Source organism: Centropristis striata, chromosome 5, assembly GCF_030273125.1.
Source record: "Centropristis striata isolate RG_2023a ecotype Rhode Island chromosome 5, C.striata_1.0, whole genome shotgun sequence".
Lineage (NCBI taxonomy): Eukaryota > Metazoa > Chordata > Actinopteri > Perciformes > Serranidae > Centropristis > Centropristis striata.
Genome location: NC_081521.1, coordinates 38,464,992 through 38,480,082, shown reverse-complemented (window position 1 = coordinate 38,480,082; position 15,091 = coordinate 38,464,992). Strand labels below are relative to the sequence as shown.

General features: G+C 38.7%; 1 protein-coding gene across 1 annotated transcript in view; it reads left to right on the top strand.

Moving 5' to 3' along the window:
• Positions 1–15,091, top strand: part of dlgap4a (discs, large (Drosophila) homolog-associated protein 4a) — a 122,271-nt gene that overhangs the window by 92,332 nt on the left and 14,848 nt on the right. Inside the window, exons 2-5 of the mRNA XM_059333845.1 lie at positions 2,449–3,726; positions 4,536–4,771; positions 6,305–6,452; positions 9,570–9,810. Coding sequence (XP_059189828.1) covers positions 2,518–3,726; positions 4,536–4,771; positions 6,305–6,452; positions 9,570–9,810 — 1,834 coding nt within the window. The 5' untranslated portion in view covers positions 2,449–2,517. The remainder of the gene's footprint in view (positions 1–2,448; positions 3,727–4,535; positions 4,772–6,304; positions 6,453–9,569; positions 9,811–15,091) is intronic.

Genomic DNA, 15,091 nt, shown 5'->3' with positions numbered 1-15,091 from the left:
ATGGCCCATTTCTTATGAGGACTAAAAATGACTTAAGTATAAATAAATAAATCAATCAATGCATAAATAAATGCATAAATAAATAAATAAATAAATAAATGCTGAAATAAATGCATAAATAAATAAATGCAAAAATAAATGTATAAATGCTTTATATTTATTTCTAAATTTCTACATTTATTTATTTCTACATTTCTACATTTATTTATTTCTGTATTTCTGTGTCCATATGTAAATGAGGTAGGAGGTCCTAACCTCAGTCAACAGCATAAATGCTATTTATTTATACTTAAGTCATGTTTAGTCCTCCATAATTTCTCAGTGTTTCTATACTGTCTGAGCCATTTAGCCGGGCGACCAGGCTTCCCTTTATGGCTGAGATATATTTTATACATTAGATGAGAAAAGCAAATGAAGGGCTTTGTAAACTGTATTGCATATTGACTAAGAGGCCACATTAGATGTTACTTTATCGCAGGCAAGCGGTGAGAAAATGAGCATTAACTGTACATCAAAGCTGTCATCCTCAGTTAAAATCTTACCTAGACCAAAGAGCTGTTTCTACAAAATAGAATGAATACATACGCAGTCTGTAAATAATAACAGGGCGGTTAAGTGAGGTTTTATCAGATTGAATTCAGCATTTATCCCTGCCTGTATCTAATATGAATGCCACTGAAATACGTCTGTGAAATATTTCCTTTTGCCTCAGAATGCTTCAGTTTTTAGTGAGCATTAGAGAAGATTTATTGTTCCCCATGGTTAGACAGGAAAAGAATCACAGTTTATCCCACAGTTAGTGGATTGGAGAGGATGGTGAAGCACCAGAAATGATTTGTTGAAATGAGGGTTCATTTCCTGCTTTGGAACAAATAGCGCTACTTAGACATAAAGCTCATTTACATGTGTGAGTCACAAAAATCGCTCTCCTATGCATTGTCAGCGGAGCAGCTCCGGGCCGTACATCACTGTGGTGTTGTAGATCGGGCCTCTGGCTGTCTGGTTGCCTGCTGTGGTGGAACAGTTCATGCATTAAACTGAATGTCCTTTTCAGGGAGAATTATCTGTAATTTAATCCGTTTGTGTTTTGATTTTCATCGTCATGGCTCCATTGTTCTCACGTGTTTAGTGGCAGCATGATTAAGACAGTAAATCATAATAAGAAAAACTGTGTAAACATAAACATAATTATAATTATTTTGTAATTTTTCATTGTTTGCTTTTAAGAATCACACCACTTTCATCACAGCATGATCAATACATTTTTGTCATGCAGTGGGATTTATTAAAATTGGATATATTCATTTTCAAATGTAATTTAACACTATGATATTTACATGTGTGTTTTCCCCTAAAGCCAGTGTCCTTTGTGGACTTGCTGCTGGTGCTCCACCTGGTGGTTTTCTGTGTTAAGCAACTTATATGTGAACTCTGGAGGACAATAGCTCTGTTCTCCACTTTACTGACTGTGTGATTCTGCCTCTGTGAAATGCTCCACACAGCAGAGACAGTCCATAATCTCTTCTTTAACTCAATTACTGTACTGAAAATACAAGAGCACACTGAGAAAAACACTTCTAAATGGGCTCTGACTCTAATGTTTTCATTAGCTTTAAGTATTGATGTGGAGAACACTCCCTCTGAGGCTTTATAGTGGACGCAAATGGCTGTTTTACTGCGATGCACTGTTAAGTATAATCTCTATAAAAGAGACAAACTGGCTAATTTTTAATAAACATTCCTAAGAGAATCTGCAACTTAACCCTCTATGGTACGGTGTTGCCCTCAGGCAACATAACAATTTTTGGCCTGTCAAATTTCTACAATGCATGTTTTTGAGAAATGCAATATTTTTAAAAAAGAGGGAAGAGTATAGGGAACCAATAGCAATGCTTTCATTTGGTTCAATGGTACAATGTTGTCTACAGGCAACATTCAGACAAGAAACCGGTTAAAAAAGTTCCTTTAATAATGTTTTTAAATTCAAAATGTTATGTATTGTACCCTGTTGAAGCTATTGAATCTTTTATACATGTTTATTAAATAAATTATGTTAAAATTAATTTAAAAACTCTCTTTTTCACTTGTGCACCGTTATGGTACAATTTTGCCTAGGGAAAACAAACCCCAAAAACTTCCCAAAAAAAAAAAAAATCATAAATTTTCTTCATAATATGTTTATTTAGTCTATTTTAAGACAAAATAACCCACTCCAACTTTTTTTCCCCCAACTGGCATCATAATGCGTACCATAGAGGGTTAACTAGGATAAAAAACTGAAATAACTCAAATGTGACAGGACTATGCCCAAAAGTGTTACTGTTTTAAAGGTTTTACTTTACCTCCACATAACTTTCTGAATAAATGACTAAATAGCAGCACCCGTCAGAGATCTTTCTCAAAAATGATTCCATGTTTGACAGATCATTTTTCTCTTTCACTTTGCAGGATGGGCCCTTCAGGTCAGTAGACCCGTACTGATTGGAGACATGTTCTAAGGACGACATCTCAGCCACCATGAAAGGGTTAGGAGCCAACCGCAGTCGTCACCTGTCCGACTCGTGTGAACCAACGGGTTGCCCCCAGAAGCCTCTCTGTCCTTTGACCTCTGACCCCCACACTCCCTTTCTGTTGAGCCCTACGATAAACCACTATGGCACCCTGGACCCCCATCTCCACCAGTGCACTCCCACCAGCCCCACCTCCATGACCCCTGACTGCCTGCTGCCTTTCAGCCAGGTCTCCAACAGCAGCACCTTCCCTCGTCTGCACTTCACCTCCCAGTCTGACCAGGTTGACTGCTCCCAGGCCTGTATGGCGGGTGGTGGTGTAGTGGGGCAGGGCAGTAGAGGGGGTCCACTATCCACCTCTTTGTCTATGGGTATGGGCTTGGGTCTGGGCCTTACTGGTGCTCCTATGATCACCAGTGGATCAGCCACCATCTCCTCTGCAGCAGCAGCCAAGATGAATCGGTTACCCTCCAACCTTTTGGATCAGCTAGAGAGGCACCTGCCCCTGCAGCGTGATGGCTTCAGCACGCTGCAGTTTCATAGAGGACGTATGTCGAAACAACGCAGTGAGAGCCCAGGACGTATTCGCCACCTGATGCACTCTGTGCAGAAGCTATTTGCCAAGTCCCAGTCCTTGGAAAACTCGGCAATTAAAGGCAGCTTAAATGGGCGCTCCGCTGGAGGAATGACTGGCACCACAGGAGCTGGTGAGGATGGTGGTAGACCAACCCGCAGGAGCAAGAGTAAAGACAGGGCTAAAACTGAGGGGCCAAAGCAGAGACCGAGGCCCAATGCACTCGGCCTCTGGAGTTCAGACGACGCCCTGGACTCTGACACTACCAAAGCTGGCACTATTGCTGTAGGTTACCGCAACCCATTGACCATGATGACTCTTGGCAGAGCGGTGTCAGACAGCCAGGCCCCTCCCAGATATATCCCACAGGGCTACAACACCATTTCTGCACATACTCTCAAGACCTCGAAAAGCAGCAGTGACCTCAAGTTTCTGGCATGCCCGGCGACACAGGTAGGACCCAAGGACGAGGAGGGAAGAATCAGAGGAAGCAAGGATGATTTGCTGGTGAAGAGGGGCTCCTGGTCCACTCTCACCCTCACCCAGGCCAGGCAAGTGTTGCAGAAGGGCTCTGCTACAGTTAACAGGACCCTGCTTAAATCAAAGTCATGCCACCAAGACCTGGCGCAACAGTTCCTTCAGGTAGGAGGGCCAGTGAGTATTCATCTTCATCATCATCCTTTGTAAGTTTGCATGAATATTTATATAATTTCTCTGAGGTTTGTTGGTTTTATTAATCAGTTTTGAGCACTGAGGACAGTTCCTGTTTTGCCTGATAATTTGGTCAGATTGACCCTTGTTTTGTTTCTCATATATACTTTCTCCTCACAGTTTATACTCACGTTAGTCACATTAATAGATTTAGTTCCATAAATCATGATATTCATTCCATTTGAGTACCATTCCTGCACATGCACAGAATCATACTGTAAATATTTTTTTCAACAAAGTGGCACAAACCATGAAACACATACAGTGTGTAAGGGTTACAGCTGGGACAGATGTTTACATTCAGGGCTGAGCCCAAAAGACATTTTTTCTAGCCATTTGAAATAACAGAATGGTTAACAATCTGTACATAATTTGGGAAAAACATTACAGTTGAAAATTCATCCTGCAGCGCCTACATACTATTTTGGATCTAATTGTTCTCCAACTATCTTCATCACTCTGAAACCAAAGCACAATTAAATGTGAGGATGACTAATTTTCACTCTTACCACCTAAACAATGCCAAAATTGTCGCTATTTAAAGTTACATGAATTGGGCGTTAACAGCATTACTAATCTTTAGACCTATTTTTGTTAGATGGCGCTGAAGTAGAGTGGCGATATGGCGATATTTCCTCAGTAACCGAACTTTGAATTGCAACATTGATTTGTCAGGAGAGTCAGAGAAGCTCACAAGCGTCTGTATGACATGGTTTAATGCATGTGTTTTCATATTCCAGGTCCCACTGGGGGACTGGGCAGGAACTCTTGGTCGCGGCCGGGCCAGAGGAACTGAGATCCCCTGTCGAAGGATGCGCAGTGGCAGCTATGTGAAAGCTATGGGAGACATAGAAGACAGTGAGGACTCAGAGGGAAGCCCCAAACCTTCCCCCAAAGCCACTGCCCGTCGCCAGAGCTACCTGAAGGCCACCCAGCACTCCCTGAGTGAGCAGCAGCCATCTCCACCTCAACGCAAGTGAGTCCCGCAGCACAGAGAATCAAATTCTCTATATTGTATTTATAGCCTTGATCAACATGATCTCACAGAAATCCGTGAAATAGCCACGGATTTCGCTTAACTCAAAATCTGTGGAATAGCCACGGATTCGATCAAATTTCCGTGAAACTGACACGGATTTCGCTACAATGCAAGTTAATGACAGTCATATCCCGTGGCTATTCCAACATACAAAGTGATTATGTACATTCACTGAGTGAATATTTAGAAAATAAAACATATATTTCTCGCTACAAATGTGATCAAAATCCATTTTTATGCAGAAACTAAGTCAAAATATTGATTTTTCACTAAAAATGAGAGAACTGTCCGCCATGTTTTTTGTTCTGACCGCTGGGACCTTGAAAGTCACGTGACTTGGAACAAACCAATAGCCACGGGATATGACTGTCATTAACTTGCATTGTAGCGAAATCCGTGTCAGTTTCACGGAAATTTGAGCGATTCCGTGGCTATTTCACGGATTTCTGTGAGACCAGGTTGCCTTGATTGTCATGCTCATTGTTTTGCCATAGTTGTGTTTTTGCTCTTTTACTTTACATTCATAATAGAAATAGAAATAAGCAGGGAAGGGGTGTTTGTTATAATAATTAAAAAAAAGAATATGGGTAGAAGCATTTTTTCCTGTCCCTCAAAGGTAGTCAGCAGGTGGCAGCATCTTGTCACAAATAATTGTCTGGATTTGCAGCAGCACTTAGTCAAAACGAACTCATAGAAGCTTTTCATGGAGATGTGTATTAATGAGCGGGACATGACATACAGTATCATCTTTATTTGGTACAAAAGCAGTAGGAGATGAACTTTTGCCATGTGTTTTAACCCTACATCTACACGGACAGGCCTCGTTGCTACGCTCTCATGCGGGAGGATTATCTGTGGTCTCCACTACAGAGTGCATGCTCTATGCAGCATCTGAGGTCAGTGTTATCCACAGGCAGGCAGTATGGCCCCTTCACCCACCCTCACTTGCCCTGCCACCACTACCCGCCACCTTTTTTTGGCTAACCTATCCCAGTACTTTTCCCTCTCTGCCCACTGTTCCATCTCTTCCCTTGCAGGTACCCTGAGTGGTGTGTTAGTACTTAACTCTTGCCTGCTTCCTCAAGCCCTGATTTCATAACATGCAAATTTTCCATGGAAATCACTCAACCACACCCTGCTGCTTATGCGCGCACATTTTCACTAATGCCAGGTGCCCAACAGTCCATCCAGAACAGAGGAAACTTTTAAAAGAATGTCCAAAATCAATCATAAAGTCAATTTCACATGTATCAGTTTTACTCATAAATCATTGTTTCCTCTGCGCTGCTATTTTAAACCCAAGCACATATCACTATCCACACATCTCAACAGTATTTAATTTTAAAATACCCAGGGGAACTTTTCAGAGTGTGATTTAAAGTTTCTCCTGGATATCATCAATTAAACACAGCCCTCACTTATTACGGTCTCTGACTTCCGAGAGGCTGATTATCAAATTCACTTCCACAGCTCCCTGCCGTCCCTGAAAGAGCTGTCGACTAATCGGAGCCTCGATAACTTAGACTGCCTGGTGAGTCCGTTGGAGGCGCCTCCTCACTACCGGAACAGTGATTTCAGCCAATGCTCGAGCACACTGGGCAGAGCCTCGGCCACTCAGGTATGTCTCTTATCTTGTATCAAATGTGTTGCTGTTACTTACCGTTTCCTCATGTGTGTCTGCTTAACTCAGGTGTTGTGGATTAGAGTCGTGACCAGCCAACGATTCCATGACTAAATTGTGGTTTTCCAGGATATAATACCAGTGGTGGAAAGTAACTAAGTACTTTTACTCAAGTACTGTACTTAAGTACAATTTTGAGGTACTTGTACTTTACTTGAGTATTTCCATTTTATGTCACTTTATACTTCTACTTCACTACATTTTGAGGCAAATATTGTACTTTTTACTCCACTACATTTAGCTGACAGCTTTAGTTACTTTTCACTCGAGGTTTAACATAAAAAACACAATAAATTTAGGTGATTAGACACTTTTTTAAATAAACCTCATAACAGAATATTAAATAGTCAATATGAGCCCTACCTTGAGAAAATTAAAACGCTGTATACATAAATGCATCAATAATAATAATAATATAATATATTTGGAATATATAAAACAATCTAAGTGGCTCCATTCTGCATAACAAGTACTTTTACTTTTGATACTTTAAGTACATTTTGATGCTGATACTTTTGTACTTTCACTTAAGTACATTTTGAATGCAGGACTTTTACTTGTAGTGGAGTAATTTCACAGTGTGGTATTAGTACTTTTACTTAAGTAAGAGATCTGAATACTTTTTCCACCTCTGTATAATACACACATTCAGCTAAAAATATCATCTTGGATCAACTCCAGTGACTCATTAAAAGAAAAAGTAAAAATCAGGAGGGAAAAAAATACACTGACACAACTCTTCAATTTTGAATCTGCCGTGAGAGAATATTTAAGTGTATGTAATGTCTGCTGTGACGGTCTATGAATGAGCCAGCCGGGAAGGAGCTGGTGGAATAGAAGAGATGCTTGAGAGTGTTTACAGATTGTCAAAGTGGGACATATGTCTCAGTGTAAACCAGAGGGACCTTGTTGTATGTCTTCATCAGCAGGATTGGAGTGGGATGCAGAATCACACACCAGACTAATGCAAACATCCTTTAATAAAGAAGCTATGGCATCAGTCACTGAGCGTTTACATTAATCAAATGCTAATATTACTGAAAGATTACATTGTTTTCAAGACCACAGTAAAGTCAGTCAGAGTAAAGAATTTATGGATACTAAACTGCAACATTCAGATGGATTATTTATGTTTCTGTACCACCCACAACACATTGCTATTTGCTACCAAAATGCCAAACATAAAAATACTTTCACTGGTTCTTTCTACTTCTTTTCATGTAGCTTGATCAAACATTTCAGATGGTGCCGGGTGTCATCGCTTATTCCCATGATAGTATGACAAATCAATGCAGCAAATAAATAATGAAACAAAGCTATTTTGAGCAACTCATACAATGCTGCAAAAATGTTCATCACTATCCCTGCACCAAAAACTAAATAGTTAATAGCACTTGTATCAGCTGAAAAGCAAAAATCCTTTGTGTGAGACTTTTACTTTTTTTTTACTTTTAACAACGTGATTCAAAAAATGGTGGGACACTGTGCAAAACGCCAATAAAAATAGTATGCATCAAATGCAGAATTCAATATATATTTACTAAATCAATCAAATATACTGTAATCATAGTTTTTGACTGGATATATGTCAAAAAGGATTTGCATATTCTTGCATTCTGTATTATCTACGTTTTAGACATGTCCCAACTTTTTTAGCATCTGGGTTGTAAAAACAAACGTTTGATACGTTCAAGCCCTTGCCAAACGAGTTTGCACTATGCTGTTTCACCCGCCAGGGAAAGTTCTCTTATATCACAGTGTACCAGAGTGCTGGTGTCTGGTGTCTCTGGCAACTTTCCTGCAAGTGGTGAACTGACACTAGTTTACTGCTTTTGCACAGGTTGGTATTTATAGTAGAAGAAGTGCAATGCCTGTTCAAAGCGTGCCTGTTTGTAGTTATCTACATGGGAAGACCTGAAGAGAACGCTCCTGGGGGTTAGTGACATTCAGTGAACTCACTGCCTTAAGCCCACATTGACATTGTTTATGCAATCAGTGCCAAAGACACTGCACTTCAGGTTTAACACCCCTCACAAAAAAAACAGTGTTGTAGTTGGAGCTCAGGTCATGTTTTAGATTAGGTCTTAACAAAAGGAACATTTCCTCTCTAAATGTGTTTGAGGCCCAAAATGGTAAAATGATCAAATATAAAAGACAACCAATCAGCAGGCTGGGAATAACTTATAACTCTTTGACCAGCTACAACAGAAAAATATTCCAAATTGTCAATTGACACATAATCCTATACATTTTGAATTCCAGTGACATGTAATCCTGCCAGTTTCTTCAATTTATACATTAACCCTTTGATGCACAAAATGGGTCTAAAGTGACCCGACTGAGGTTTTAATTTTCTATATTTTTGCAATAAATTAATTTCATCATTCAGTATTCCAGGTTTTCCTCAATGAACTTGTTTTTGATCATCATACATCCTAATTTTTTGTTTTTCATTTCTTACTTTTTGAATAAAAACCCTTTTTGTATCACTAGACTTCTAATGCACAACATGGGTCAAAAATGTCATTATAGGGGTATTGTGTGTATAATTTTAAGGAAAAATGAATTTAATCAATTTTGGAATAAGGCTGAAACATAAAAAAAATGTGGAAAAAGTGAAGCGCTGTGAAAACCTTCCAGATACACTGTATGTGTGACAAAATGATACATAAACATGTTAAATATATGAGTGTGGAAAGTCACTATTTGAAACAAATTACTATTATTATAGTATTAGGTCATCTAATTTTAAATCAAATTTGGATGAATGAGTCATTTCTGACCCATGTTGTGCATTAGGAGTGTTGTCCATATGTTGTGCATCAAAGGGTTAAAGAGTTCAGATAGAATATAGTAATAATGTGTATGACTGGTACCTTCTTCCCGACTTCAACAGGGAGAAAAGGTTATCTTGGTGGTTGGGATCTTTAATGATTCTCCTTACTTGTAATTGAGTGTTTTTGCATTGTTTTATTGGAGATGTGAAGACATCCACCACTGGGTATAAAGTATACTTGGTAGATGCACATTTCTCAGTTTGCCCTCTGCCCTCAGCGTGTGAGTCTGCACACGTTCTTTCAGGTATACGGGCCGGGCTGTGGGCACTCAGTACCATACTGTGAGGGGGAATCGCAGGCAGTGGAGGCTCTGGATCTGCCTGCTCCTACGTGCTTCCGGTCGCGCAGCCACAGCTACCTGCGGGCCATCCAGGCGGGCTGCTCCCAGGATGAAGATACAGCCTCTGTGGACTCAGAATCACCACCGCCCACCACTACAGGCTACAGCTCCAACACCAGTGAGTACCAGTGAGGACAGGTGTGACAGAGCTGCTGAAGATAGTTGATTAAAAAAAAAAAACTATTAGTAGAAAGGGAAGAATTATTGGCATTAAATACCCACTTTTCTATTTACTCTGCTTCTTGATAGCAAAATTAATATTTTGTAGTAAATTAAAAAATGCCCCTCAAAGAATGTAGGACAACTCATGGACTTGAATGAAATTCCCTCAAATATACACACCAGAAGTGAAAATATATTTTCTACAATGATCAAATATAAAAGAGAACCAATCAGCAGGCTGGGAATAACTTCTCTTTGACCAGCTACAACAGAGAAATATTCCAAATTGTCAATTGACACATAATCCTATACATTTTGAATTCCAGTGACATGTAATCCTGCCAGTTTCTTCACATATTAAGTTTATAGAAAACAAAAAGAGCACACACACTAATCTAGAGAGTTTACTTCTGTCTTCACAATAGGTATAATTATTTTTCCACAAGGATCAAAGAACATTTTACCTTGTTTTAACTTGGATCAACAGGATTCTGTCTTACTTGGTTAGTTTGCTTTGTTTTGGATCATCTTTGTACTGGAAGAATGCTCTGGAATATGATATGTGTGACACGAGTTGCAGAGACTAGTGGAAAATAGTTTTGCATAATGTTATAAAGTGAATAGTTCCATTTCAGTCTCAATAAGGACTTTTGGTTTGTTGTTCTGGCTCTGACTGATCAGTGTAAATCCATGGCAAAATATTCATAAAGCAACAGGGACAGAATCATGCAATTATTGCAATTATGAACAGTGGACCCTAAAGTTCGACACATCCACAACCAAGTTGTATATTGTTTCACAGTGTATGTTGTTTGATTTATGACGAATTTTCAACAATCTGTCCACTTCAAATAACCGTTGGGTTTTCAGGGCTCTCTACATTGTAAGTTGCATAAAATGCAGTTTTAAATTTGCTGTTTGTTAAATAGAATGATGTGAGCAGTTACACAAATGTTGCAACATGAACTGAATAATATTTGTATTTTTCTGGGTATGAAAGAAATGTGAGACAGAAAACAAAATGTGGTCACCCAAAGCAGGGTGTTGCTTCCTCAAAGTTATATTGTTTTTGTGTTAAATGTACTAAGATATTCTTCTTCAGCTCTTTTTTTCTTTTTTATGATGGATATAATTGTGTCTCTTATATATATATATATACACACACACACACTACAATGCTAAGAGTCCTTTTTCCTTTTTTTTGTTGCACATACTGTAGGTGTAGATATTCTTTTCTGGTTTACATATGATAAATTCCAAATTTCTTTATACCAGTTTTATGCATTATTGCTTTACACATGTCCTAACCGATAAAAATGAATATATGCTATTAGCATAATCTATTTATAATCAATGTATTTTATTTTTATTTTATAAAAATGTTATGTGTACTGGTTTCTTGCAAATATTTTGGTTAAAATCACTAATAACATGAACTATTTGCTTCTATATATTGATGATGGGCCTAATCTTTAACCCATAAGAACCCAGACCCAGTAATCCTTAAAGGCAAATCATGGGGGATATACCACAGACCAAGTGGACCACATAGAACACATTTATGATGTTTCAAAAAAAAAAATATCTACCCCTAAATGTCAAAGATCTGTGATGTGACATTGGACGTTTATGGTATTTATGTTTATGATATTTTTTATTTTAAAATTTAAAAAACTAGACACCATTTTCCACTTACAGAGACACAACTTTGCCTTTTTCTTTGCATCTCCACAACACACATCAAAATTGTGACATTAATAGTGCTGTTTAACAACAAATTATTTTTCAGATTTTTAAAAACAAATACCCATTTGCCTTTTTGTTTGCATCTCCATAACATATATCAAAATTGTGACTTTAATTTGTTCAGGAAATATGGTCAGAACAAGTTAAATGCAATACAGGACATCCTATTAACGGATTAGAATTGTTAAATGGGTTTAAACTTAGTCTCATAACAAAAAATAAGCTACTTTTTCCACATTTCTGTGTCCAGTCACACCCACATTTTGGAGAAGTCATTTCTTGTCACATGACCACCACACCAGGGTGTTGAGTATGTGTAGCTTGGGGACTTTATGAGTTAATGTGAAGCACAAAGCTGAATATGGGAGATTGTAGAAGATTTAAAGTGTTTGGTACAGGGGTGTCACCATGGGTTCTTATGGGTTAACTGGCAATTGCAAATACAACATAAAGGCTTATCCAGTTTATAAAACTGATCCCAGGAGGTTTTTGTTTTTGTCTTGATTGCAATAAAGGCTATTTAATATGATGATATGATGAGAACAACAGAAATTGGAAACGCCTCAATTGAAATAGAGCTCCATTGTTTGTGGAGACGGGCGGTCACAATGGATCGAATATGTATGAGCTTTATGTCAAGACTATAGAGTCCTTTCCCGCGGCGCCAGGGACCGAAATGAAACGCACCTATTGCAAAACCAGTCCCAAACTACGTCATCCAGAGATTTGAACCAATCATGTTCACGTTCGATTCCATCGATGACCAGAACTGACCAATCGCTCGCAGAGAGCAGGTGACGGAGAAAACGTGGACTCCAATCCTCGTCGTCAAGGGCGTGGACTACAAATCTTTTCTTCACAGCGCCGTTGTGTGTACGGCAGGATACCGTAGCCCGTCTGCATCTTGTCTGCACCTCATGAATGATCAGAAAATAAGGATTTTACGAGTCAACCGCCATACAGTAAGATTTTGTCGCCTTTTTCCTTGCTGGGCGTTAATGTCCAGACTGTTGAATGTTGTCGCTACGCTAGTAACGGTGAGCTAACGTGAGCTAACGTTAATGGTAGGGTAGGTTAGCTAGCTAACGTGGATGAAGAAAGGGGATGAAATCCTAATACGAGTCGTTAGCAAGCAGGCGAGGCAGGTAGACAGCAATGTGGCTGCTACACTGGTGTTAACGAGGCGGAAAGCTACCGGGATCAGCTCCTCGTTGTTGGCTCTCCTCCATCTCTACTCTGTTAAAAGCCCTGTGTGATAGATCCCACCGTAATGAGCGTTAACTGGCTAGTAGCACAAGCTAACACTAGCTGAGGCGTTAACAGCCGACTATGGACAACTCGGTACCGGCTAGTTAACCCTCTAGAGTCCATGAAACCACATTACTTCTTTATGACGTGAAGATATAAAAATGAACCAACATTGAGTCTTGCCATCAGCTTCCCTCTAAAGTTCTGGCTTTAAACTCCATGTCAGATGTTTTTTGATGATATTCGGCCAAGTAAAACCGGAGATAATTTCAAATATGTTTTGTATAAAATATTGAACTAGATATTATCCTCATTTTACCTGTTTAAAATTCTGTGTATTGAAGTATACTTTTCAAGATCAGATTTTATGTTTTCCTTTGTTTCTTTTGGGTTCAACATTTTTATCAAGTAAGTCAAAGTTAACATATAGGTGACTGAGGTAACGCTGGAAAAACTGATACCATAACATGGCATGGTAAAGATTTTTTTTAACAGATTTTTTAAAGGACATAATAGCCCAACATTTCAGAGAGCCAAGCCAACAAAAGCATTCCCGTCTGTTACACAGGGTTCATACAGATGCTTGAAATCCTTGAAAATGCTTAAATTTTAATGTTGTATTTTCAAGGTTTGAAAATGCTTGAAATTCTTACTGTATTTCTCTTGCAATCTGACTATAGGTAATCACATGTTCAATGAAAAAAATAATAAATTGAATATTGTCACACTGTTACAATAATCGCCTAACTCTTTTTTTCCAAGTTTTGCAGAAACTTACAAAAAACTTCACCAAAAGTGTAACATATGACATTTATTGATCATTTCACTCAAAAAGGGTGTAACAAAGGATGGCTATTGGCATAGTAATAACACTATGTGTAAATTATGTAACCTGTCAGAAACATGACATGACAAGTATCATGAGCATTAGTGTTACTTCAAAGTGTCATTAATGTTCATGACACCTCCCATGTCATGTTTATGACATGCTCATGTCACTCTTATGTAGACACCTTCAAAATAAAGTGTTACCATATCTTGCTTAAGTCACAAAGGCATGTTAAAAAAATTGCCTAAGTCACATTTTATTTTGACTTAGGCATAATAAATTCGCTTAAATCTGCTATTGAGTCACACACTTGACATAGGCCATTATCTTAAAGGGGTAAAATCACATGATCTGATCAACTGAGGATGTAGGCGATTTTACCATAGGTGGCCGGCATCAGGAGGAGATGATTTAAGTAAAAAAACAAACAATTATGACAAAAAATGACATAGGCGATTATTTTAACAGTGTGACGATGTGATATTTTGGCTTAACTGTCAAAAAGTAGCGTACTTCTCCCTGAGCCCAGGCTCAACATGTGACTGTGATCTGAGCTCAGAGGCATGGGGGAAGCAGTGAATCACATTTAGGATAATTTATCAGCCAAAGCCCAAACTGACAGCTCTTTGTAATGCTGATCATGTCGATGTGTAGCTCTCTCCTAATAACTTCAAAGTGCGTATTGAACAGTTGTTTTTATTGATGGAAGTTAATATTCTGTTGACTCTTCATTGTGTTTTAAAATCTTAGACTCCATGCGAGAATCAATTTTGTGCCTAGATACCTACCTTCTAAATTCGTCTTAACAGCCACAACTGCAGTGACTATTTTTGGTGCACAGTTTCATGCACCGTTTTTATTCAGTAGCTAGCTAGCATGTGTTAAGACCTGAGGACACAATCAATAATTTATCAGCTTCCTGCCTTGTGTAGTGCTTTGCAGTTAGGGCACTTCACTGGGCTTTTATAAGTACCACCTGACAAGAGAAGGATTTGCACAGACAGTGAGTGTAACATCACTCACAGTAACATTACATATGTCTCTTTTCTATGCTCACTGACTCTATTGGTTAGGAAAATTCAGCTCATCATATTTATTTTATATCAATTTAGGAGATGATTTAATTTCTTTGGTCTTTCAGAGTTTGAAATTATTTGAACAGACTGCAGGGTATCATCAGAAACAGTGTTTTTGAAGCTCCATTGTGGTGACAAGGCGTGTTCATTGTACCCAGTACCATATTACACAAGCCATGGTGTGTCTATGTATTACCATGGATAGACTGTGAGTCATCCTCGACAGTATTACACACTCTTCCTCTCACTCTCATTGATGAGGTAATCTCTTGACTGAATGGGCGAAGCTAGTTTCACAGTAAGGTCAACAGCAGACAGGCTTCCTGATGATGTGTGTG